This window comes from Augochlora pura, chromosome 2 (genome assembly GCF_028453695.1).
Source record: "Augochlora pura isolate Apur16 chromosome 2, APUR_v2.2.1, whole genome shotgun sequence".
NCBI lineage: Eukaryota > Metazoa > Arthropoda > Insecta > Hymenoptera > Halictidae > Augochlora > Augochlora pura.
In genome coordinates this window covers 2,614,087-2,637,184 of record NC_135773.1, presented here as the reverse complement: position 1 = coordinate 2,637,184, position 23,098 = coordinate 2,614,087, and the positions used below count along the sequence as shown (strand labels likewise).

The window sequence follows — 23,098 nt, the reverse complement described above, 5'->3', positions numbered from 1 at the left end:
AATAGATGCGCAAAAAGAATAAAACTGCAAACACGATAGAGCGAAACAAGCTACATCATTCGTCGGTATGACCTGTGTCACATAACTTGTGCTGATTTCATGCTCTCATGTTCGCTCGCTGTGTTCTTTTTTTTTCTTTGACTACGAGGGCAACATTGTCTTGCCAATAAATCACCAACCAATCAGGGTAACGAAAATTTCTATGTGGACCTTCGTTAACGGATCGAGCTGCGATCTCCAAGTGTACAAGAGTGGACTCTTTTATGTACATTGTAGGATATTCTGTCCTACGAAACGTTAAGGAGGAAAATATCACACGTGTTCTGGATGGAGAGACAGTTATTTATTATGGGGCATCCAATTTATTTCGAATGAGGATGCAGGTTTTGTAGGGGGCTGAGAAATGAACTGGCGATCAGGAGTTCCAGAGCAAGAGGGAAGATTTGCTAAGAGACCTAGATCTACATTCTCCTCCATAGCATCATCTTCTATATCCTGGAAGTAAGAATCAGTGGAACAGGTATCTTCGACCTTGACAACTAGCTCCTCTGCTCTATCCCGGAAACTCAAAGGCCGTTTAATGTTCGATTACGAATGTATCTGTTCTGGTCTAGTGTTCGATTACGAATGTCTCCCGCTCGACAGAGCACGAGCGGCAACGGTTGGTAGTCAGTGCTGCCAACCGCGTTACCAAATGATTGTTGGGGAGCTGCCTAGGGAATCCGAGGTAAAACCCCAGGTTCCCCACACAGCTATAGTAGATGCTGCCCCCAGGTATAATATGCTCTAAGCTTTAACAGGGCGCAAATAAATCACCATATCCATTGGATACATGCAGTCTACCTATCTCAACCTGAGTTCAGCGCAAGAGGCTACAGTCTTTGTACAGATTACCTTGCCTCCTGTTCTGCCCCACGTGTTTGTTTTGATCTGTAAATAAACATCACATAAAAGTGAAAAAAGTTAAACTGTAACATATGTATAACAGCAAGTTATATTCGCAATACAGTTATACAAATTGATTGAATTGAATGTAAAAATTTATATTCCAATTACTGTCATATTTACAATAAAAGGTTGTGGGGTTAGGTTTCATTATAACACTTGCTTCTTTATTTTGAGTGAAGTATTATTATTATTTAGAAAAACATCTGATGAATATAGTTTTTAAGAACGTGCTCTTTAAGGTAAAATTTTCAAATCATACATTTATTGATACTTTAACGTTATAGTAACTTAATATTATACAGTTGAGTCCTGTTAATACATATTAATTCTCTTAAGTTTGGTTATTATGGACTACTTTTTGCTTAACTAATTTTGCTTGTAACAATATTCATTTGTGACTTCATTTATGCTACTTATATACTACTTTGAGGAATTGTTTTAATTATTTTCCATTTATATTTATATGCACTTGTAGGCTTTATAAGAATAAAACAAGAAAATGGCAAAGTCGTTGCGCAGTAAATGGAAGAGGAAATGTAGAGCTGTTAAAAGGGAACGTTATGGAGCAAAGGAATTAGCTAGATTAAAGAAAACATTAGGCGTCACAGAAAATGGTTCACAAGATACTGAAATGACGGATATATCAGAAATTGCCACAGGTAAGAGATGCCAAGAACATTCTTTCATCTGATGTTTTTATTCTTTATAATTTAATTAATCTAGATATTTTTTTGTAGTTGTTAATGCAAAGTTTTTAAAAGACAATGCAAATACAAAAGATACAGAGGAAGGTGAAGTGAATAAAATGGATGTGGATAAAGAAGCCAAGGTATATAACAAAAAAACGATGCGTGACCAATATGGAAATTATCCAGTTTGGATGAATAGGAGAAAAATTGCCAAGTTCAAGAAGGGCAGAGCCAAATCAGAAAAAGGTGCTAAGAAATCAAAGAAAAGGCTAACTAGAAGACAAAAGAAAGCAATTAAACAGGAATAATTTGTATACAGAACTAATATCATTAATTGACACCTTTTTATTTGACTTCACATGTAAAGTATAAAAATAAATGTTATTATAATTAATCGAAGATCTTATGTATTATTCTTAAAATATGTCAATAAGAATAACCAAAATCTGTTCATTGATTCATCATGAAACTTGTTCCATGATAGATTTAATGTATCAATATAAAAGCTACACTTATGGCAGTGATAATATCCATTCTTACAAAAAATTTCATACATAAATATTAAATTTGCGCACATTATCTTATTTTTGTTTATAGTTATATTTGCTACAGCGATATTAAAAATGTAACGTGCCACTGTTCATGGGTATTGCAGTTCTACAACGTAGTCTCAAACGATTTTCCAGTTCCATTACTCGATTGGTCAAGTGCTGCATTTTTCTTGTTTCCAACTCATATTCCCGTAATTTAGTCCTCATCTCGTATATTTCTTGTTGCATCAATTGCTGCGAATACAGTTCACTTAGTAAATGAATAATATTAAATATTTTCATCAGATCTAAATTAATTTGAATACGCAGAATACTTACTACGTTTTCTACAGTTCTCTTCATCTCATTAATGTTCTCCATGACAGATGCAACCTTAGCACTCATATCAGTGGTTTCAGTGTCCCTCTTTCTTCCTTTTGCGAATAGCTGAGTAACATTAAAACTGTTTTTATATTTATTTTGATTAATTGTAAAAGCAATGATTATATTTAATAACTTTTAAAATGAGCTGGGTACGATATATCTTATAGGTCAACTCTTGCTTAAATACAGTTGCAATTATAGTGATCAAAGAACAATTATTTTCTCGGAAATTAAATGTAACATGGTACAACTACATTTTTCGGTAACAGTATTGCGTTCCGATAACCAATAGATTACTTTCAATCTCAAAGAAATATAATTTCTTCTATGAAATTATTAATTTAACAAAAATCATGTTTCAACATTATTTCGAAATTTCGGAACGTCTTTGTTGTCACGGCAAATGTTTTGAACATTTTTGAATTTATTTTGAAAACTAAGAGATATCACGCAAAATCTAATTTACTGTACGCAATAAATCAGACCTTCTTTCCGAAATCTTGGAAAAAACCACAATTTCGGAAACTTAGAGATTTTTATTCGATTCTTTAATGAAATAAAATGTCCGAGAAAATTGATGCGTTGCAAACACGTCAGACAGTCTGGGAAATCATTCTAAGCAAGAAATATAGCTTCCAGTGTTAAAGCAGTAAAAATGTTTAAAATAGAAAATCTACCTATTCTTTAATTAAATATTGTATAATTTCAGTGAAAAATTCATATTCATTCTATATAGTTTCATAAGATTCGCCCAGCGTATATCGAAACATTTAAAAGAGTAGAATTCGTTGGACCGTGGTATTCGGTATTTAATTTATATTCAAACATAAAGTAACTGCAGTAGGAAAAAAAATGTCGGAGTTCTGCTTTATTCGCATTCCTAGAAGGGCTCGAAGCAGCAAGACATATCTTTACGAGTCAAATAATGCATACAGAACACCATTGTCCAGCATACCTTTTCGAGTTTCGTGAGCCTTTTCAGGATAATCTCGTAGTCCTGATCGAGGTCACCGTCAGCCACCTCGTTCTCCGTATCTGTAAAGGGAACTATTTAATACTACCGTGTGAGAATATACTATGGTGAACTTCTTGGGATGTCTTCGAGTTTCGAAATACACGAGGCAAATGTGCACCTCTCAACGCAATTCTCGAACTCTCATTATGAAAATGTTGCGGAAATGCTTCTGAACTAATAATACAAATATTATGAAATTACTTTTATAATTTCCATGATATAAAACGTTTATAATTAGACTGTAAATAGCATTTTCAAATACTCTTGTATTTTACTGAACTTGTTAAAATTAAGAAGAACGAGAATAAGAGAATACATAACTGCGATATTTTGCAATCGACGCAGACAAATTTTATTTTGCATAAAAATCTACAGTCCACTTATGTATGTTGTTTCTTTTCTGACGCGTCCAACACCGCGTTGTATTTTATACTTTACGTTCAAAACCGTTCTGTCAATTTTTTTTGGAGAATATATTTTTTATAGTCGCCGTAAGTACAAGATGTACAAAAACACTCAGGCAGAAAAAGAAGTATCTACGAACCATGCGGAGAACTTGACGGACGTTTCGTTGTCGTCACTTCATGGAAGTCTTCTTCTAAATCGCGCGCCTCGAACGCGCCGTCATCGGTGTCTGGAAAGAAAACACATTTTCCCAAGCGGAAATTGAAAACTTCTTTCGGAGGATTGCCAAGATAAAAATGTCAGACAATTAGCAAGATAAAACTCGACCCTCCCACCGGAGAAAGAAACTGTGGATATATCTCATTTCATTTTTCCCCGACCTTTCTTACGGAAAGTATTTTTTCGAAACTTTCATAAAAATACTGTTACAAGTTTTGCTTTTTTTTTACGATATACTCGACACAAGAATAAAAGAAACTGTAACTGTAAAGAAGAAAAGTTATGTTATTGAAGTTGAGCTTGGATCAATCGGTAATTTCACATTATATTTATCATACTCAATTTGAATTAATTTATACCGAAATATATTTAAACTTATTTTTATTTATTATGATATATTTCAATCTATTTATATTTATTAATTGATATTCACTTATATTTATTTCTATTTATTTTAATTGTTTGTGATATAAAAATCGTAATGTAATTATCTTGTATTCTATTAATCTATACAAGCAGTAAATGCACAAAAATCTACAGTATTAAAATATTGAATTACGATATAATAAAAGACCTTACTATCGTAATTGTCCACTAGGTTCCGGAAAGCAATAACACTTTCTTCAACTATTTTATAGGAATGAAACCTACACGAACCGCGTCAGAGGCGAAGGTCAAGATCAACAATGGCAGCTAAACACAGTTTGTTTGTCCAGCGGAAATATCGTGGGCGAATCAGCTCCCGTGGGATCGAACACAAAAGTCGCGATACTGGAAAATGGAGGCCAATTCAAGTGGTTGTCCGCTGACGTTGAAATATATTGGTTTACACGAGTAACGTTAAGGAACCGAAGACCGAAAAGGATAACAATAAACGCCGTTGTTACCCGGTTGCCACGTAACTGGGAAACACATTGTTCGTTACTAAATTAAGGGGCGGCATTACCTAACGGTATATATAACCTAACGTAAATATAACCTAACGGTTATCGTAAAACCTCTTTTACGTTTCTCTCAACGAATAACGTCGTCGTTACGATTTTCACTTTTAAAATATTGAAAAGCAAAACCGAAACTTACATTTACGTTCTCTCGGAGAAACTGAATCTTTTATTTAATCAGTACCATCGAAAGGAAGGTTTACCTATTTCTGAACACCCCGGGGTGATGCCCCCCCTCCTCGCCTTTAAAAGACTTTCAATTTCAACTCACCGTTCTTTCGACAAGACTGACCATCTTTCTGGAGTTGAAAACCGGGCCTGCAGCGGCACTCGTAGCTGCCGGGTAGGTTTCTGCAGAGTTGGTCGCAGGCCTTCTCTGTCACGCACTCGTCGATGTCTGTAACATTGGCGGACAAGTTATGTTAATTCGTTGCAAATTAATCGCGCGAACGTCGCGAGCTGCGACCGCGACACGTCGCGAGCTGCGACCGCGACACGTCGCGGAATCCTTCGGTTTCCGGGCACCGGTGTTGCGCGGAGAACAGAAGTCAATGTGATTTTCCGTTGAACCAGCGAATTTCTCGAGGCAGACCCGAGGATTTCAATGAATAAATTATGGAAATTTAAATTAGTTACCGGGCTGATCTCTGTTCGAGAAAACTCGTGTAGGGTGAACGGGGGGGGGGGGGGGGGGGGGTCGGTCGCCTGTTATCGTTCGTACCAACTCGTTTCTTCGTTTACGCAGAAGCTATTTAAAAAAAAAAAACGCGTTAAAACTTACCCGCGGATAATAAGATCAAGGTTTAATTGCTATGCCCGGGCGCGGACAAACACTTAGCCCGAGTGAGAAAAGATCGGGATTCTTTTAAATGCATTTATTGCTTGTTACTTTTGTTCGGTTGTGCGGGCAGGTTTATTCGTGCGACTGTAATAAATCATGTAACTTTTTTGGTTGGAAAAATAACGTTACGGGTAGAAGGTAATTGGTTTCAGGTGGACTCTACACGCGATCGTGTTTCTCTTAGAAGTAGAATGATACATGAGCATTTTACAGTTACGCTGTTACATGGACCCAGATCAATTCTAACTTGGATGATCGTAAAATAAAATATGATTCGCGTAAAAAAAGTTCAAGTTGCTGATGTTTTTATTGCTTAAACATGTTTTTCCATTTCTTTTTTTTCAATGATCGAGACACGAAATTATTCGTGCGAATACAATATTGTTTCTCCAAATATGTTCGATAAAATGATTGGATTTTGTGAAATACAAAAATGTTTAAAAAGTGCTTGCCCGATTAACAATATTTTTGCGTTCATTCAATTTTTGTTTCATTCCAAAAATGGTAATGGTGATTTTATAACATTGTTGACGTCGCTGGATTGCCGGTAAAATTATTAGTAAATCCGAGTTCAAGATTATTTAATTGAATTGTGCATAGTATGTACTAGGGATCATTGAATTTACTTTGGCATTAGCTAATACAAGATATTATGTAATCAAAAGAACATTGTGACATTCAAATCCGTTAAACCCACGCGCACGATAGGTTGCTTCGAGCTTGTAATTGGACCGTTCTCAAAGCATAATAAAAACGATCATAAATCTATCTAAAGCAGTCCATTGGCGGACATCACAATACGCCCGGACTGTTCGGTATTCGCGCGATGCTATCGAGCCGCGGTATCGGCTTGCATCGAGTTAATTATGCCTAACGATCCCGGGGATAGTGGGACGTGTTCCTGTTCTGAATATATCGATCACTAATGTTTTAAGATTTCAAAGAGCGCCACTTGTCCATCCGAGGATTAACTTCAAACACTATCGCAAGTGTGTCGACGTTAATTCATTTCTGTTTGATAACCGATTCTCTGGAACCTAGCTAAAGACTCTTTGAACTTCTGCTTATAGTTATCTTCCAGTTATTAGGGTAGTCAAGAGAAGAAACACGTTTTAAAAACTTTCCACGGTGATTACTCTGATTGGTCTGTGGATCTTGTGCGCGAATTTTTAAAACGCAGGGACGTGTATAAATTAACTACGTGTAATAATATGTTTATTTTCTTCTTTGCAACGAGTAATCTTTTAGTTGACGAAAGGAAATTCTTTAATCTATTCTTTAATTGTAACTTTTTTCGTAAAATGACGTATAAAAATGGGAACTTGTGCAGAAATTCATGGTTTAATCATAAGCTGCTTTCCGAGGAAGGAATTCTTCTACCGCTTCATTCTGCTTCCTGAATGCGTGTGCAGTATTTCACGGGAGAGGTAATGATATACTCGAAACGGGATAGCAGATAAGCGGTACGTTGGGGGTTGAGCTTTCAGTGTTCTTGTAATGTTATTGTCTATGTAAATATTCAATTAGCATTTGAAGCGAGAATTTAGAATCGATTTGCATTCGTGCATGACATTACCTGTCTGGCACTGGTTGCCAGTAAATCCTTTGGGACATGTGCATCTGCCGGGGGCAGTGCATATTCCTCCATTTAAGCAGGACGCTGGGCAGGTAGCTGAAAGGTAATCAACCAGGGATATCGTTTAAGTAACTTCATAAACATTAACGTCATTAACACGTTCAGCGTTCCACGAGTTTCATGCATTTCACATTAGAGCCATTCGCCTTTCTAGTGGAGTCGAGTGTTATTAATTAATAACATTCAACGTTCTTTAGTTATTAATCGCAGTAGCAACGAATTCGTATTAGTTGTTGTTTGTCTTACCGCGATCATTAGTGTAAGTTAATAGCGCTGACCGGGCGTTAATTATTTTCATTTCAATAATAATTTCAGAAGTATAATCTTTGAATAATCTTCATTCGATTGACGCTGTCATTCGAAGAGTTTATGCAAAAATTGAAAAGTTATTAGTAACTCTGTTAGCTATTACTTGATTTAGATATTGCAGGAAACTGATCTTAGTATTTTAGAAAAATCTTCGTCCACAATGGGTTAATAAGCAGTAATCTATGAAGGAACTCGAAAATTAAATCGGACTATATTTGTGATTTTGTGACTACTGTTAATATGCATCTAATAATTCTAAATATCAAGATATATACATTTATATCTTGACTGAAGTTATATGTTTGTTACTAAAACTTACGCTTGTTGCATCCGAAACTCAACTGTGTCGCCTGAGTCCATCCTGGACAGCACACGAAACTGGCAGCGGTGTCAGTTTGAATATGTATATAATTATAGTACCTAAAAAATGTTCTTGTAAATTCTGTCTTACGCGATGTGAAATGACGAGCATACTTTCGTGCGAATTAAATAGAATTTTAATATAAGGTGAAAATTTGACATGAATTTTTGCAATTAATTATCAGACGCATAAGCCATGTATGTGCGATATACGTACATGGGTTTCTAGAGTACATTGTATAACAAATTAATTTTACCTTAGTTGCCTATTCTGGCGATGATGAACGGATGGGTTAGGAACTGATCTGGTGCAAACTCGCCTTCTGTAACACAAGTTTTAGGTATATTATACGTTATAATTTTCAAGTATTCATAATTATATTTATAGTTATTCATAATTTCAAATTTTTTCAATATGTCGCAGTAGTTTATTTACTTAGGAGCATAACATTGTATTTTATTCATAAGGTGTAACACTAATGATTCTCATTATCTTAATTAATAAGTGAGGTAAAATCATAATTATAGGGAATTTAATGTGGATTGAAAAAATATAGAAGTGTCTTATTATATTATTGATATTATTGTTAAATTGTTGTTATTATTAAAAAGTGTCCAATTATTGCTGATACTTGGCCTTACTTTGTAGTCAGGATTAATAGAATAATGTGAAATAATCAAATGATTGGAAATGGGAATCGTTAAGTGCGCTTTGATTGAATAAATGTACGCGTAATAGCCTTTGTAATCGGCGGCATTGTTCTCTCGTGAAAAACAAGAGTCGGTGATTTCCGATTATTTTCAAGTGGCGACGGATTATCTAACTATAAGTATCTCTCAGTGTAATTGATCTCTTGTCGCACAGTTATCCCGTTCATACCGTAATTAAATGTTCTAATTATTCGATTGTCATAATTATTACTAAATTTTTCACAGAAACAAGTTGCCAAGATTTTAAGTACATGAATGGTCACTACTAAATTGCCACTTAATTATTTATTTATTTATTAATCTTTTCAACTAGATGATTTATTTAGCAAGCACATGATTGTTACGTCTGCATATGTTCGTCATTACTTATCGATTTCTAGATTATTACTGAATATTTTCTAATGAAATTATCACTTACTCTTTCAAAAAATTTTAAATATCATGACCTTAATATGATTTATGACATAAAGCAACAGTAATATCATTTAAATGGCATTCGTATAATGCAAGCATAAAAATAATATAAAAAGTGGGTATTTTTTCTATTATATTAGGTTGGTGCAACATTGTCCTAAAACTGCTCAAAAGTCTGCCCGAGCTTTTACGGGCTAAATAGTATATAAATGAAGACACTCTGAAATATTCCATATCAGAGTTTATTAATTCGAAAGATCAGAATTTAAGACAGGCATTTCTGTATTGATATCTTGTTGAAAAGGGTGTAGTAAAGCAACCGGGGCATATTTCGATTAAATCAACAGCTTTTGAAAAAAGCTATACAGTTTTATATATTTACGTAAACATCCGACATTTCGTATGCACCAACCTAATACTTTCAAAATTCAGTCATCATTAAAACGTTAGTCGAAGTAACAACAATTTCACGAAAATCAGAGTGTGAGGAGACTTTCTAAAGTCAGCTTGTATGAATAGGTCGTCGGTTTCGATTCTATCACGGCGGATACAGCGAAAGAATTACTTTGCCACGATGGGATTGAAATAAGAAGGTGCGCTGGTAACGAATTAACGATGCGCCGACGATGTCCGTGATCGCCGTGATCGTGATCGCTCCTTTCTCGCCGCGAACGTACGAGGGATCTCGCGTAGGAATCGCGTGAACAGGAGAAAACGAGCGATCATTGTGCGCGGACGCGCGAGGACCGTACAGTAATTGGGCGTCGAGTAGCAATCTTGCACGGCAGATCCACTTCGTCATCGTTGGCCCGTGAGGAAATTGCATCTCGCCGTGTCTCCGTCATGTTCGTTGAAACGCGACACGACATTTACTGTCGCAACAACGAACCCCGACAACGTGCCCCGTATCGCGGGGACCGTTCGCTTTTCTTGTTACCGCGCCGTGCCGTTCCGTTCCGTTCCGTTTCGTTCGCGGCCGAGAGGTGCCAGGAACGCGAAACGAACGGCGAACAAAGGGGCCGATCCTGGACCAATTAAACTTATCCCGTGGCCGATGGTTGCACAATTAAAATGCCTCTGGCAAAACTGCCCCCCTGCTTCGAACGATCCTAATGCCGCCATCGCGTTATACTGCTCGGTTACGCTTGTGACAAATACAGTGGGTATTTCCTTAATTTTTCTTGTAAACTACAATGTTATATAATGAAATGTTACAAACAGATAATAATCAAATAAAAGATATCTCGATGAATATTAATCTTCGAATTCTCGCATCGTAATCATTTTTTATTCTGTATTTATTAGATTTTCGAACGACACGATTAAATGCTGATCTTAGTGCTCAAAATGTTGATGATTTTCTACCAAGTTACTTGTGACAATATCCAGAAATCCGAGGATGCAGAATAATTTTCTGAGACATTATATAACAAATTGTAAAGAATCTGTTGCATCTGACAAACTAATTAAGATCATAACATGTTTCATAAGGTCTATAGAACAACTAAGGTATTGAAATGGAGTTGCCTAGAAAGTATTATACTGAAAGTAATAAATGATCCTAAAGCATACTCGCTGATATTTTCGTCGGGAAGGTTCGCTGCTAGCATGTTAATTAGTACAACATGGGAGGCATGAACTTTATTATAGTGGGCGAAGTAATAGGAAACGTGATTAATGTATCTAATGTATACTAAATTATGTAACACAGTTTCTGTAGTTCCTCGAATAGGTATAACCACGTCATTGCATAATACATATTGGTTTGGTTTAACGCCAATTAAACTATTAAATTGCTCGAAATAATTGCGTCAAATCAGATATCTATAAAACAGATAATAATGTCAACTTTCACGTAATTATTGATTATCTGCAGGTGTTAGTCTTGCAGAACTTGATAACGTTCTTTTGCAACGAAACGAAAAATATTGAGTAAGGATACAAACGATCGAACAATGAGGTTCTCACGTGTCTTAAGCGCAGCAGGTGACGCAATAAAACGACGACCTTAAACGACGTCGAGGATGCTCACAAAATCTGCCCGTTAAGGACGAGCTATGGATTATCCGGTCAGAAAGAATCAAAGGGATTAACATGCCAGGCGATTCAGGTTAGTGAATCGTGTGCAGCTTCGACCCGGATGTGTGTCTGGCATTCCTTCGTCCTTCTTCGTTTTTTTTTTTTTCGTAGATCAACGTTGATGATACATATAAAAACTTGTATTACCTGTACAATCGAATCTTGCTTATTCGAACTAATCGGAAAGAAATGGATGTTCTAAAATAGTTAGTTGCAATGCACTTGCAATCCTTTCCTTTGTAATCCATTGAAAAAATATCGCTGTACAAAGTGTACACAATAAATCGCGTTGTATATACAATAAAAAAGCTTCGATATTTATCTCGTGAATCGAAAAATAAATGTTGAACAATTGCGACTAAAATCCTTCGTACCGTCGTTATTCCAACAAATTGTTTGCACGATTAAATCTGTTTGGGAAGATTGTTACCACTTCGCACAGTTCTGCATCTATTTTTATTCGTCGTTGCCGCGGCGTTTATTAAGCCATCCAGATTTGTGCAATCGCGTATTATCGAGGTAACGATATTCACTGAACATAATGTGACAGCGGTGCAGGAGAGCGATCGCAGCCCGGCAGAAACGGCTGAATGTTTTCTTAAGATTTCGTTCTCACGACCGGCGCGCACGAAATCGTTCCCGGAGCATACTACGCACGAAGAAAAATCGTCTGAGACACGTTGCGGCGGAGTTTCAGATACGGTTCGGAGGACATTCGCGTGGGAATACTGGTTCGGGTACACAAGTGGTCATACTGAACTCCGGCGCATTGATAACGCTCGACACGCTCGGTTCACGACATTGAACGAGAAAAGCGGAGGAGTTGGATGTGCCTTCGAAAACGATTTTGAAAAATAACACGCAAGCGGACCAACGCGTTCGCGGGTTCATATTTACTCGCGTTCCGCGATCCGATAATCGTGTTCTGCATTTAATACGGTAACCAGTAGAAATCGTCGAACACGAGTTTATTGAAAGTTTATTGAAAGATCAAGGGACATTATTTATCCGTTACCTTATGAAATTAACATTTAAGATTGGTTATTTACAGTTTTTCAAATTGATCAAGACCAACGAGATCGAGATCCAACATGCCGATGATTTTAATTGGACTCTTGAAAATCTAAAAACTCTTTCGTAGAAAATAATTCAATAAATCTCTTAATCGAACATACGTCGTAATTATAAAAATAAACGTTCGGATAAGAGGGTCACTTCTGTGCTTTAGCGACTTCCCTCGATCACCGCCGGCAGAGAACCACGCGAAGAAGTCGGCAGCGATAAGATCACTCTGTCAATTAGGGGATATAGAGCGACCAAAGCCATCGTCGCGTGATGACGTTCTCATAGGTGATAAATTTCCAATGAGTTACCACATTGACTGCTCGCGTGTCTACGACTCTCTGAAAGCTACTTCCGAAACCTTAACGGGGATCTCGCATGTTTTCCACTTCTGACCGAGGCTGCGGCGAATGCGATGTCGAGCTATCGTAGCCATTCGTTACAACCTTGCCTCTGACAATCTGTTGCTCATGCGAGGTATCCTTGCCGATTTGTACCGCAAACAGGACTTCCCTTTCCTTTCCTTCTCACTCTCTTTCTCTTCCACTCTCCCTCTCTTCCGTCGCCTCTCTTCATTATCTGAGTCACCGTCGACCGTTTACAGCGGACGATTCTTCTTCAAAATGGGACAGAGCTACGAAACAAAGAACACGTGTCTCCGAGTGGAAATTTTTCGAAGGATTTTTGAACTTGATTTAATTATTTGGTTCTTCAGACTTTCTGTGATTTCTCTGTTGTCGATTGTCGACAAATACAATTAATGCAAGGGGTAAGAAGCTCGCGTAGTGACCAATAAACACTAATTTTACGAAGGATAGTAACCGCTTGAGGTTTACTGTCTGCAGTCTATGGATCTTTATTCATAATGTTCTGCATTAATTGCATGACACGGGGGTTGAATAAAAATTAGTTACCTATTTCAATATTTTTTATTCATTAACCCTTTGCACTCGAGTGGCGACTCTGCGGCGCCATTAACATTGGTGTGACACGTATAAAAATTATTTTTAATAAATATCGCCAAAGCTTAGATTTAAAAAATTGTTGAAAGTGCAATTACTATATAAATCACGAGACTCGATTGCATATGCAAAAAATGAATTTTGTTATATAAAAAGAGACACTAGAAGTCAGAAAAATTATTTTAGGCTTGCAGTTGTAATGGCTTCGAGTGCAAAGGGTTAATAGTAAAGCAATAATATTTTCGAATTAATTTAATGTCCCCACAGTTTTGTATTTTATCAAACCGTATCTGTCCTAAATGCAGAAATCCACCGATTACTGTCAACGGATGGTAATAAGGTTGAATTCTAAGGTCGACATGCAGCGTCCGTCTCTCTTCCGAGCAACATTGCTCGGAATCGAATGAAGTCCTGGCGCATAGAACGAAATGTCCGATTCGGTATCGCTGGCTCGCGTCTCGACCGTTGCAACATGTTTGAATCAACGGGACGGCTCACTCGCTTAGAAACGGACGTTAATTCGAGGAGACGACGGTCACATTTGGACCTCGTTAAGGGATTGATTCACGGCTGTGTCCGTTCGCTGAGAGCCGCCGAGAAAGTCACCGCGGATCGTGCGCTACCGTTGCTACGGGCGGAGGAGAAATCATCGGGCGCAATGTTCGCCAGATCGGACAATAAAGATCGCGTGTTTATTACGGCCGGGCGACGCCGCGACAAGGGTGCAAAAGCGTGTCGTTACCGTCGAAACATCGCGTACCCGGTCCGCGCCGCCGCGCCCCGTGATTGCGATATACGGTTCGTGTTCGATATAAAAAATTCGCTCGCGTATCCGCGATTACAGTACGGTGCGCCCCAATAATGAAGTCGAACCGTTTACTATACCGTCGTAAATCGATCGCCGGTGCCGGATTAATTGGCGCCGGCACGTCAAATGTATCGACTTCGCCGCGCACGCGGTGTCGCGCGGCATTTTTACTTATTCGAAAATTCACTTATCAACCGGTTCCGTGATCCCGTTTTCTATACAGGGTGTGGCGGGAACGCGAAAATCGACGCGCGGGGTAAAGGTTAGTTATACGGGACGCCCGATTTCGAAAGCGTCGGAATTCGATCCGTTTTTCTTCACATTTTGATCGCTGATTTTCTTTTTGAGACGAGAGAAATTTTCGCCTACAGTCGTGGATGAATGTATGAGCATATATTTTGAAAATAAACAATATTTTTAATATTGAACCGATTTGGACGATTTGAATATTTTTGAGAAGATACAAGGGATAGTTGGCTGGACGGCGCATTAAAAGCTGTTTTTTTACGAGCTCCGAAAATGTTGCGTGTTCAAGGATGTAATTACAAACGGTGTGCTGTTTTTCGAATCGTTAAAGGGGTGGTCGAAAGACCGACGTAACGAGATAAGGCGCGACTTGAATCTTGAGCCGTTCACATGTAAAAACGACGAAGTAACAGATGCGAAGTGGTACTCGTGCTCCGCGAACACAATATGCCGTTTGAAAAGTTATTCAACTGGCTCGACGGTCAATGGCTACCGCATCGAAGTGAGAATGATTGATTAACTAAGGCCTTGCGAATCCAGACACCTCATTTTTTCCACGGCAAGCGAAAACGTCATTCACGGTGTCTAATGAAGCCTCGCCGTCGAGCAAATTGTCGACGAAAAAAATCATCTTTCCAGGAGTCCTTCGTGCCAAGGAAATTTTACCATGGCCGTGACTTAATTATTCTTCCGAGCAGTCGGCTAAATATATGGGACAAAGAATAGGATCATTGGAAGCGTTCGTAAATCAATAGATGTCTGTGTGAGATTAACCCTTTGCATTCGAAGCCATTATTAACTATAAATCCAAGATCATTTTTCTAGGTTATAGTAGTTTCATTTCACGTGAGAAAGGTCAAAATGAAATTGATTCTTGCGACTCATACCAACAATTTTACAGTTAACAATTTTTTTAAATCTAAACTTTGTTAGTATGAAAATTATTTTTAAACGTGATAGAATAATTTTAGCGGTGCCTCAGAGTCGCCACTCGAGTGCGAAGGGTTAAAATATGTTAATATTCTACGCTCGCCTAATGGAGAAAAATTAAAATATTAAAAGATCGCATAAAATTTGAGTATTCCTGCCGTGTTCAGCGAAATAACAAAGCACTTGGTTTGCGAGAAAATCCGAAGTCGGCCGATTTCTGCCACACTGATTTCGGACCTCGAATGCGTGGCGATGCCGAAGCACGCGCGAATCTCGAAGCGTGCGTGAAACCGCGAAAATAAAGCAACGCGACCGGCTAGCTCGCGAAACGGGCGCGCCGTGTCTGGCATGCAAATGCGATGTAATTCAACGACGTCAATTAAAATCGCGCGCGAAATGAATCGTCGCATTCAGATTGTACGGGTGCCGCGCGTGGAACGGCGCGGCGCCCCTCGCGATGGGGGCTCGCCTCGACAAACGACGAACAGTGTTATGACACCCGCGTTACGATTCGCATTCTTCAGCAGCGGCGATGTACGAGGTATCTCGAAAAAGTAATGAGGCTGCGCGAGTACTTCAATAACAGGCCGCGGGGTGACTATGAAGCCGGCCTTAAAACTGAAACGCGCGTGTTTACAGGATGTCAGAGCTGGGTATAATATAGTTCGTGTTGTTTCGAATAGATTTTTAGACATAGCGATTAAGACACAGCGATTCTGATTAATATTCGGATACCTTTCGAGAAGCAATCATTTTTACAGGACCGGATCAAACGATTCGAATTTCTTTTAGATGACAGAACGACCAGTTTACCAGACCATCGCTGAATGCTTTTTTAAAATTTTACTATCTATTATATAAAAATAAGTCGGGTTTTCCTTCCTGACGCTATAACTCCAGAACGCACGAACCGATTTCCACGGTTTTGCATTCGTTGGAAAGGTCTCGGGCTCCGTGAGGTTTTGTAGCAACCAAAATTCTGGAAAAATTTCAACAGAAAAGCAGGAAAACAGGGAAAATCATTTTTCACATACAGCGCCATCTCTGATACATAGCATGTACTACAAACCAATATGGTTTATAAAACAAAAAAAATAACTTTTCTTCATCTTTTAATCCCCAAACGAAATGTTACAAAAAACGAAGCCATCTGGTTGCTTAAAATGACGGAAGTAGGCAAAAAAACTCTCGATTTTAACTTTTTTTTTTATCTAAGCCTGTAACAAAAATTTATTAAATTCGTTTTGTAGATCTCGATAATTTATATCGCTTGGCACAGTTATAAAAAAAGTAATTTTATTTTCAAAGGTGTGCGAGGCCTGTTTTTAACAGCTGCATATAAAATATATAATATGTTTAGTGTCGAGAAGATGTTGCAACAGCAATACTTTTCATCAATCGTCCCATCGATGGAAAGGTGCAGGAGTCGCGTTACGTTCGTCGTGACACATAATTTCCTTCCACCGTGTACAGCGCGCGGCTCCCTGAATTCTCGTCGGACTCTCGTGAATTCATTAATAAATTGCAATCGTCCGCGGTGTCGGTTATTTTCCAGCACCGTCCGTAACCCCCTGTTCGTTATCGCAACGGGGCGAGGTGCTCTGCAACAGCTGTAGATAGAATCTGAAGATAGCGACGTTTATCGTTATCGCGCAGCGAATTGAAATGAAAACCGCTGGCTCGCGTTGGAAATTGGAAAAGCTAGCGACGGCCGTCCGCGTAATTGAATAATGGTAAATGCCGTTATCAGAGTCGGATATTTGAAAATTCTCCGGGCGCGGTGGACCAATAATTCGGTATCTCGGTTGCGAGGGTAATCTGATACTTTATACGTACCCGTAAATATGTTACGGAGCACCGATGTCGGTGCACGTAGAACAAAAGGGATTCTTTCTCTCCAAACATCCCTTAATTATCGCATTTAAAATTAAAATTAATGTTCGAATCCTTGCATTAACGCCTTATCTACCAGTAACGAAAGTTACTGAAAATATTGCTACGATTGCTATTAATGTTATTCCAAATAACAGCAAAATTAGAACAATTATTTCAGTAATTGTAAACTAGCCCTTCTATTATATAAATATTCCAGTCGTTTTTTTGTCTTTTTTTCTTTAATAGTTTTACGTCGCATGAGCTGCAAGGCTATTAGCGACCATCCAGTCGTTTAATCCAATTTTAAATTAGTTGCTAGGTTTTCAAAAGTGTCAACACATTTTCTGACTATTCTGAACACTATTTCTGACTTTTCTGTACATTATCGTCGGTTTCTCCAAAATAATTAATCGAAATTGAAGCATCTTGAAAAGAGAAGAACCGTTAACGATCGTACGTAGATTACGTCCAACCAAAATGAATTTCTGTCTCCCAGCGCTCGAAATATTATTAATAACCTCTCGCCTTCATTCGTCGCGGTCGGATCGCCGCAAGACGATATCCTTCCTCCGCTAACTACACATACAGCGCGGCGATGCATAACGATGGTTTATCATAAAAGTGAAAGAGTTATTTTTAATGCTGACAAATGGGTTCAGTCCCCTTCTCGAATATTTTTGCCGGGGCCGCCATCGCCGTCACTCGTCCCATCCAACGATTCTTCTTCGCGCCTCGCAAAGAAAAGGCGACGGTCTTTTTATCGCTCGGGCAAGTTTTAAGGATATTGAGTCTGCTGCTCGTTAGCGACGGAGTCTTCGCCTGCCTCTTCCTTCTCCTCGGGGCGTGAACGACCCGACAGCTAAACAATCCGACGGACCGACTCCCCGTTGTATATATTAACGAGGAGTCCGCGAAACGTCAATGCTCGCGTCTCGTCTAAACAATTTCCTTTGATTCCTCCGCGATCGTGTTGGGATTGGTGCGCGTCCCTGGAACCGTTCACGCGCGTCGAGAGTGCACAAAAATCGTTGCAGTTCTCTCGAGCGTTATGGTCGGCTGGCTTGTCTCACTTTGCCACGCTGCGGGCAGATGAGCAAATTCTGGACACAAATTTTGCTAACATATACAGACTGCGCCGGAATTCAAGTTTACGATACAGAAAGGATTGGTCGCCGACAAGAACTTCTAATAAATTTCGCGATATCAACTTTAAGAATCGATTTCATGCAGGTTATGTAGTTGAAACTTTTAGTTGAAACTTTTAGCGAAGGAAGCTGTTCCCCGTGTAATCCAACGTACTGTGCAATCACAAGAAGCTTCATTAAAATTCAATATCTCGGTCCCTGAGGCTTTCTCTGTTAATTCGCAGCTTTCATGCTTAGTTCATGGGTTGATAATATACATTTTAACTTTCCTCGACGTTGTCGGAACGATACATACACGCACGCGCTGTACTATTCGTACTAATAGTTCCTTTTCTGTATGTATTTCTAAGACAAAAATTGTTGAGAAATTGCTGCGAACAGAATGAAATATAAGAATAGATTCTTACACGTAAAATAGAAGTCGGTAAAAATTGCTAGGACCGAGTATTATCAGGCAATATTAAAGGGACAATATAGTCGAAAATTCGTGACGAAGTCTCTGCGGTATCGATTACAGAGACGTACAGATTTCTCTACGACGGAGATTTGAATGAGAATGAAAAACTTGCAGCGGTGTCAAGACCAGAGAAATACATACATCACGGAGTATAGTAACAGTATTCTGCATGCAGGGGACAGTGATATATCATTGCAATACTTCGAAAGCTCAAGACGGTAATTCATGGCACAAGAAAACGTTACATCATTCAACGTGCGCGCACAGGTTTCGCCGCGAAGTGGTTAGAAGTGCGATGTATTAATTACATAATCACGCGCAGCCTCACGCGAATGCGAAATTTACATGTGCATAGTAATCTCGTACAGTAGGTTAATGCCTGCGTTCGAAAAACGGAGGCATGTGCGCGTATCGAAAATCATTTAAAAAATGTGGATTTACGTATCTTCTACAATTTTTCTATTGTCCTAATCTATGGAACAGTCAGCGACCGTATTTCGTATTCAATGCCCCTGTTACGGAATGGACATTTCAAATGTACTATTCTAAAGAAATATTTTCAGAGAACTATTTCAGAATACAATAATCCCGCTAGCTAGAAACATTAATTTATTAAACAGTGGTACAAGTATTCAACAATAATATTTTTAGGTTTTAAACAAACCGATAAATAGGTATTTTTAGCTTACTTGAGGAAAGATAAAGATTCTCGGTTCTCTATGACGCATCATTAAATACATGGACCAGGAAAGAATTGTTTTCTCTGTGTAAGCATCCAAGTTCGAGCTTGTTAGTCATCGTGTTCAAATACATATAGAGACGCCGCATCTACTCGTGGTCGTCGACGCAATTTTGGGGGATTCGAGGCCATTGTTGTCGTTGTGCGTCTCTCTCACACGATTCTTCCGGTCACCGAAAGAGGAAGTACCGTTGCGACACGACGGCGCGGCGGTATAATCAATTTCCACGAAGCGGCGATCGCGGATCGTCAGGCCGGCCGCGGAATTATCATTTAATGGCTCCGCAATAACACGGTCGAACGAAAAGGGAAGAAAACGAGCCAGCCATGAATTATTCAGGCAATCGCAGGAACGCGAAGCAATAGCGGCGTATCGCGCGATCGATACACCACATCGCTCGAACACTTGGCAACGATAAGTCCATTTATGCCGACCATAAACCGACCGGGGAATTTTCAAGAAGATCGCCGGGGAGGTGACCTTACGAAGCTACGAATTCTTGGCGCGCCACCGAGGTGCCCGTGGTAGTTTTTTGTTCGCGGGTCCATTTACGGAGGAATATGACCAGCCATCCGGTTCGACCACCTGAGGGCCAACGAACACACCATGGCTGGCTCTTGGGTACGTCTACCTGTGCCTGTGCACCGCGGGTTCTTCTCCGCCCACCCTCTCTCTCTCTCTCTCTCTCTCTCTTTCTTTCTCTCTCTCTCTCTCTCTCTCTCTCTCTCGTCTCGCAGTTTTGACCTCTTCACCCACGTGTCCGTGGCCGACGCGAAAAAAAGAAATCATCGCTAATGGATTTAACCGGAGTGTGGACCATCGGTCTTCCTGATCGTCTTCGTGTTCTTTTGCTGGAAGGGGTTGACTCGGTCGCTAGTTACCCGGTCCAGTTTCGCCCCCGGTCAATTATTTCTTTTCACCGGGGTTCGCTGTTTCGCTTATCGGTCGGCCATGAGTTTTTCTAGGTTATAACGCCTTATATGGAGGCATAGAAAGCTACGTTATTAGAATGAATTCTAAGAATTTATTTTACGGCTTGCCTCGCCTTAACCTTGATTCTGACCTTTTCCTTGTATCCTAATCGACATTGTAATATAGCTTAATGGTATTGTAAATGGTGGATTTTACGTAAAATGATTTAAACGCGTCAATGTATTATTTTTAATCCATTGAAATAATTCAAGAACGAACGAACTCGCTACTTAGTCGCTAACTATAGCTTTCCTTGTAAATAGTAAACATTAGAAGTAAAAATTAGAAGACTTAACGATGTCTGCAATTTTCATCCGTTATAATTTCTTTTTAGTAATGAAGGGAACCTTCGGTTGTTTTCAATGATAATAATGCCGATCCGCCGGCCGGCGGTTCACTCGGCATTATAATAGAACTTACGCAGCGCTATTGTGTAGATCTTGCTTCGCGCCTCTCTTACGTAGCAGTTGTTGTCGATCACTGGTTCACGTTTTACCATCGCTGAAGAAATACGACGCGAAATACCGGCACGTTCGCAAAATTGTATGTTCGCGATTGCCCTTTGATCGGTGAAACTTGCATCGATCACGCCACGACGCGTCTTCATGAGAACGTTTCTGCGACTATTACTATTTTATCGCTTCGCTATTCACCAGCCTGAACAATTTGAGCAGTCTTTCGTGTTTTCAGCAACACGTTTCATTTTCTTACGATTTGGATCCAATTCGTTTGTTCAAAGTACAGAATTTGCGAATCAAATAGAGTTGGTGAAATTAAACTAATATTACGAATATTACGAATTTTATTCGTAATATTACGAATGATCAATCAACTTTTTTAATTTCAAGAATTCAGTCACTGGGTGTTGCTTGTCGTATTTTCGAACTCACGTTCTTCCAGTAAAAGCAACAGAAAAGACCGATTTTTTTTTTGTCATAGATTCACATCGGAATAATCCGTTAAACAGCGCAGAGGCGTAGAAACGTGTGAATGGAGCAAATTACCGCGCACCGCGAGCAAACGCAGAGACGTTGACGTTAAACAATTTGAATAATGTGCAACCGTAGTCAAAGTGAGCCCGTGGGCACCGTGGGTTGAATGGCCGGCGCTGTTATGTTTATCCCGTGCAGCGGCACACGTTAACAGAAACAGAAGGGAAAATAAAAGAACGCCCCGGCGGAACGTACGTGTAAAAGACTCTGCTCTATTTGCGTCCGTGGAATGTCATTTCGCGTTCGTTGTTCCTTCTTTCTACTTGTTTTGCGGCGAGTCGTGACACGGAGCCCTCCCGGAGGTATTTAAGACTCTCGAGCACTGCAATGCAGCCTCCATTAAGAGGAATGACGGAATCGCTTGCGAGTTTTTTTTTTTCTTTTTTTTTCCAAGGAAACCGAACGCTACTTGAACGGTAACGGGCTGCGACGTTGCTAGACAGATGAGAAGAAAGTTGGTTAGACTAATTCAATCTTTCAACCGGTTGGCTGTTCCGATCCCTTTGAAAAGTGTGCAAGCTACTGTGATTATACTATATTCGTTCGATTTTCTTCGTATTTAATGATATAATTAAAAATATCGATAATAATATATCTACGATATATAAATAAGTAAAAACGACAACAACGATAATAATAGTAACAATAAAGGATGTCAATCTGCGTATCCTTCTTAACCTGTTAGCTGTTTCAACCTTAAGAATTTTGTTCTGCATTGACCTGTTAGCTGCGTACGACGTGTATACAGGTCATAATAAAATGGCAATATTACATCTTATAATAAATATACTTCTTCTACGATTTATGTAAAATTGCTTCTGGTGGCATAGTCATAAATTTCGCACTGTTTAAAGTAATTCTAGAACAACTGTCGACAAAACTATACTTACTGTGATCGATAAAGGGCATAACAAAATTTATCTTCAAAATAAAATGACGCAGCTAACTGGTTAATTGAAAGAATCTAATTGTAATAATATATTTTTTATAACAGCGTGGGCGTTTAAACACGCGTGAAATGCATCGACGTTCATAAGAAACGCGTGGTTCATTACGAGCGTTTGAAATATTACATCTAGATGTATTTTCGTACGTAGAAACAGTGGTAAAAGGTAATGGAATGTCAGACGGAAGATTAATTGATGACGCGGTTGAAATGTGGAACACTTTCGTTTCGTATGCAATCGTATATTACTCGAATAATCGTGTTCTATCTACGGAGTGTACTAATTAATAGTTCACTATTCAAATTGAATAGCACTATTACTACCTATCTCTTCTCATCATAATTTTCCACACTGCGATTCATAATAACGATCAAATTAAACGAGTTAAGTTCGGATGAATTACTCTGCATACGATTGTTATACACGACGTTCCGCGAACGTCGAGAAAGTATTTTACACGAATAAATAAATCGAAAATATG

General features: G+C 39.0%; 2 protein-coding genes across 2 annotated transcripts in view; one reads left to right on the top strand and one right to left on the bottom strand.

Moving 5' to 3' along the window:
• The first annotated feature begins 866 nt into the window (after window positions 1–866).
• Window positions 867–2,036, top strand: LOC144473167 (protein LLP homolog). The gene is made up of 3 exons (XM_078186797.1): window positions 867–1,187; window positions 1,424–1,607; window positions 1,686–2,036. The coding sequence occupies exons 2-3, from the start codon at window positions 1,448–1,450 to the stop codon at window positions 1,943–1,945; spliced, it is 420 nt and encodes a 139-aa protein (XP_078042923.1). The 5' UTR covers window positions 867–1,187; window positions 1,424–1,447; the 3' UTR covers window positions 1,946–2,036.
• A 39-nt stretch (window positions 2,037–2,075) lies between these two features.
• Slow (epidermal growth factor-like protein slowdown) overlaps window positions 2,076–23,098 on the bottom strand; it is a 29,742-nt gene continuing 8,719 nt past the window's right edge. The window contains exons 2-9 of the mRNA XM_078186776.1: window positions 8,535–8,600; window positions 8,237–8,337; window positions 7,549–7,644; window positions 5,403–5,528; window positions 4,111–4,200; window positions 3,507–3,586; window positions 2,507–2,614; window positions 2,076–2,422 (exon numbers count right to left, since the gene is read on the bottom strand). Of these exons, the coding sequence (XP_078042902.1) occupies window positions 2,255–2,422; window positions 2,507–2,614; window positions 3,507–3,586; window positions 4,111–4,200; window positions 5,403–5,528; window positions 7,549–7,644; window positions 8,237–8,337; window positions 8,535–8,600 (835 nt within the window). The 3' untranslated portion in view covers window positions 2,076–2,254. The remainder of the gene's footprint in view (window positions 2,423–2,506; window positions 2,615–3,506; window positions 3,587–4,110; window positions 4,201–5,402; window positions 5,529–7,548; window positions 7,645–8,236; window positions 8,338–8,534; window positions 8,601–23,098) is intronic.

Excerpts from the sequence above, each read along its gene's own strand:
- LOC144473167 (XM_078186797.1), top strand. The coding sequence starts at position 1,448 with ATGGCAAAGTCGTTGCGCAGTAAATGGAAGAGGAAATGTAGAGCTGTT. Across the intron at positions 1,608-1,685 it reads TATATCAGAAATTGCCACAG|TTGTTAATGCAAAGTTTTTA; the intron begins GTAAGAGATGCC and ends ATTTTTTTGTAG.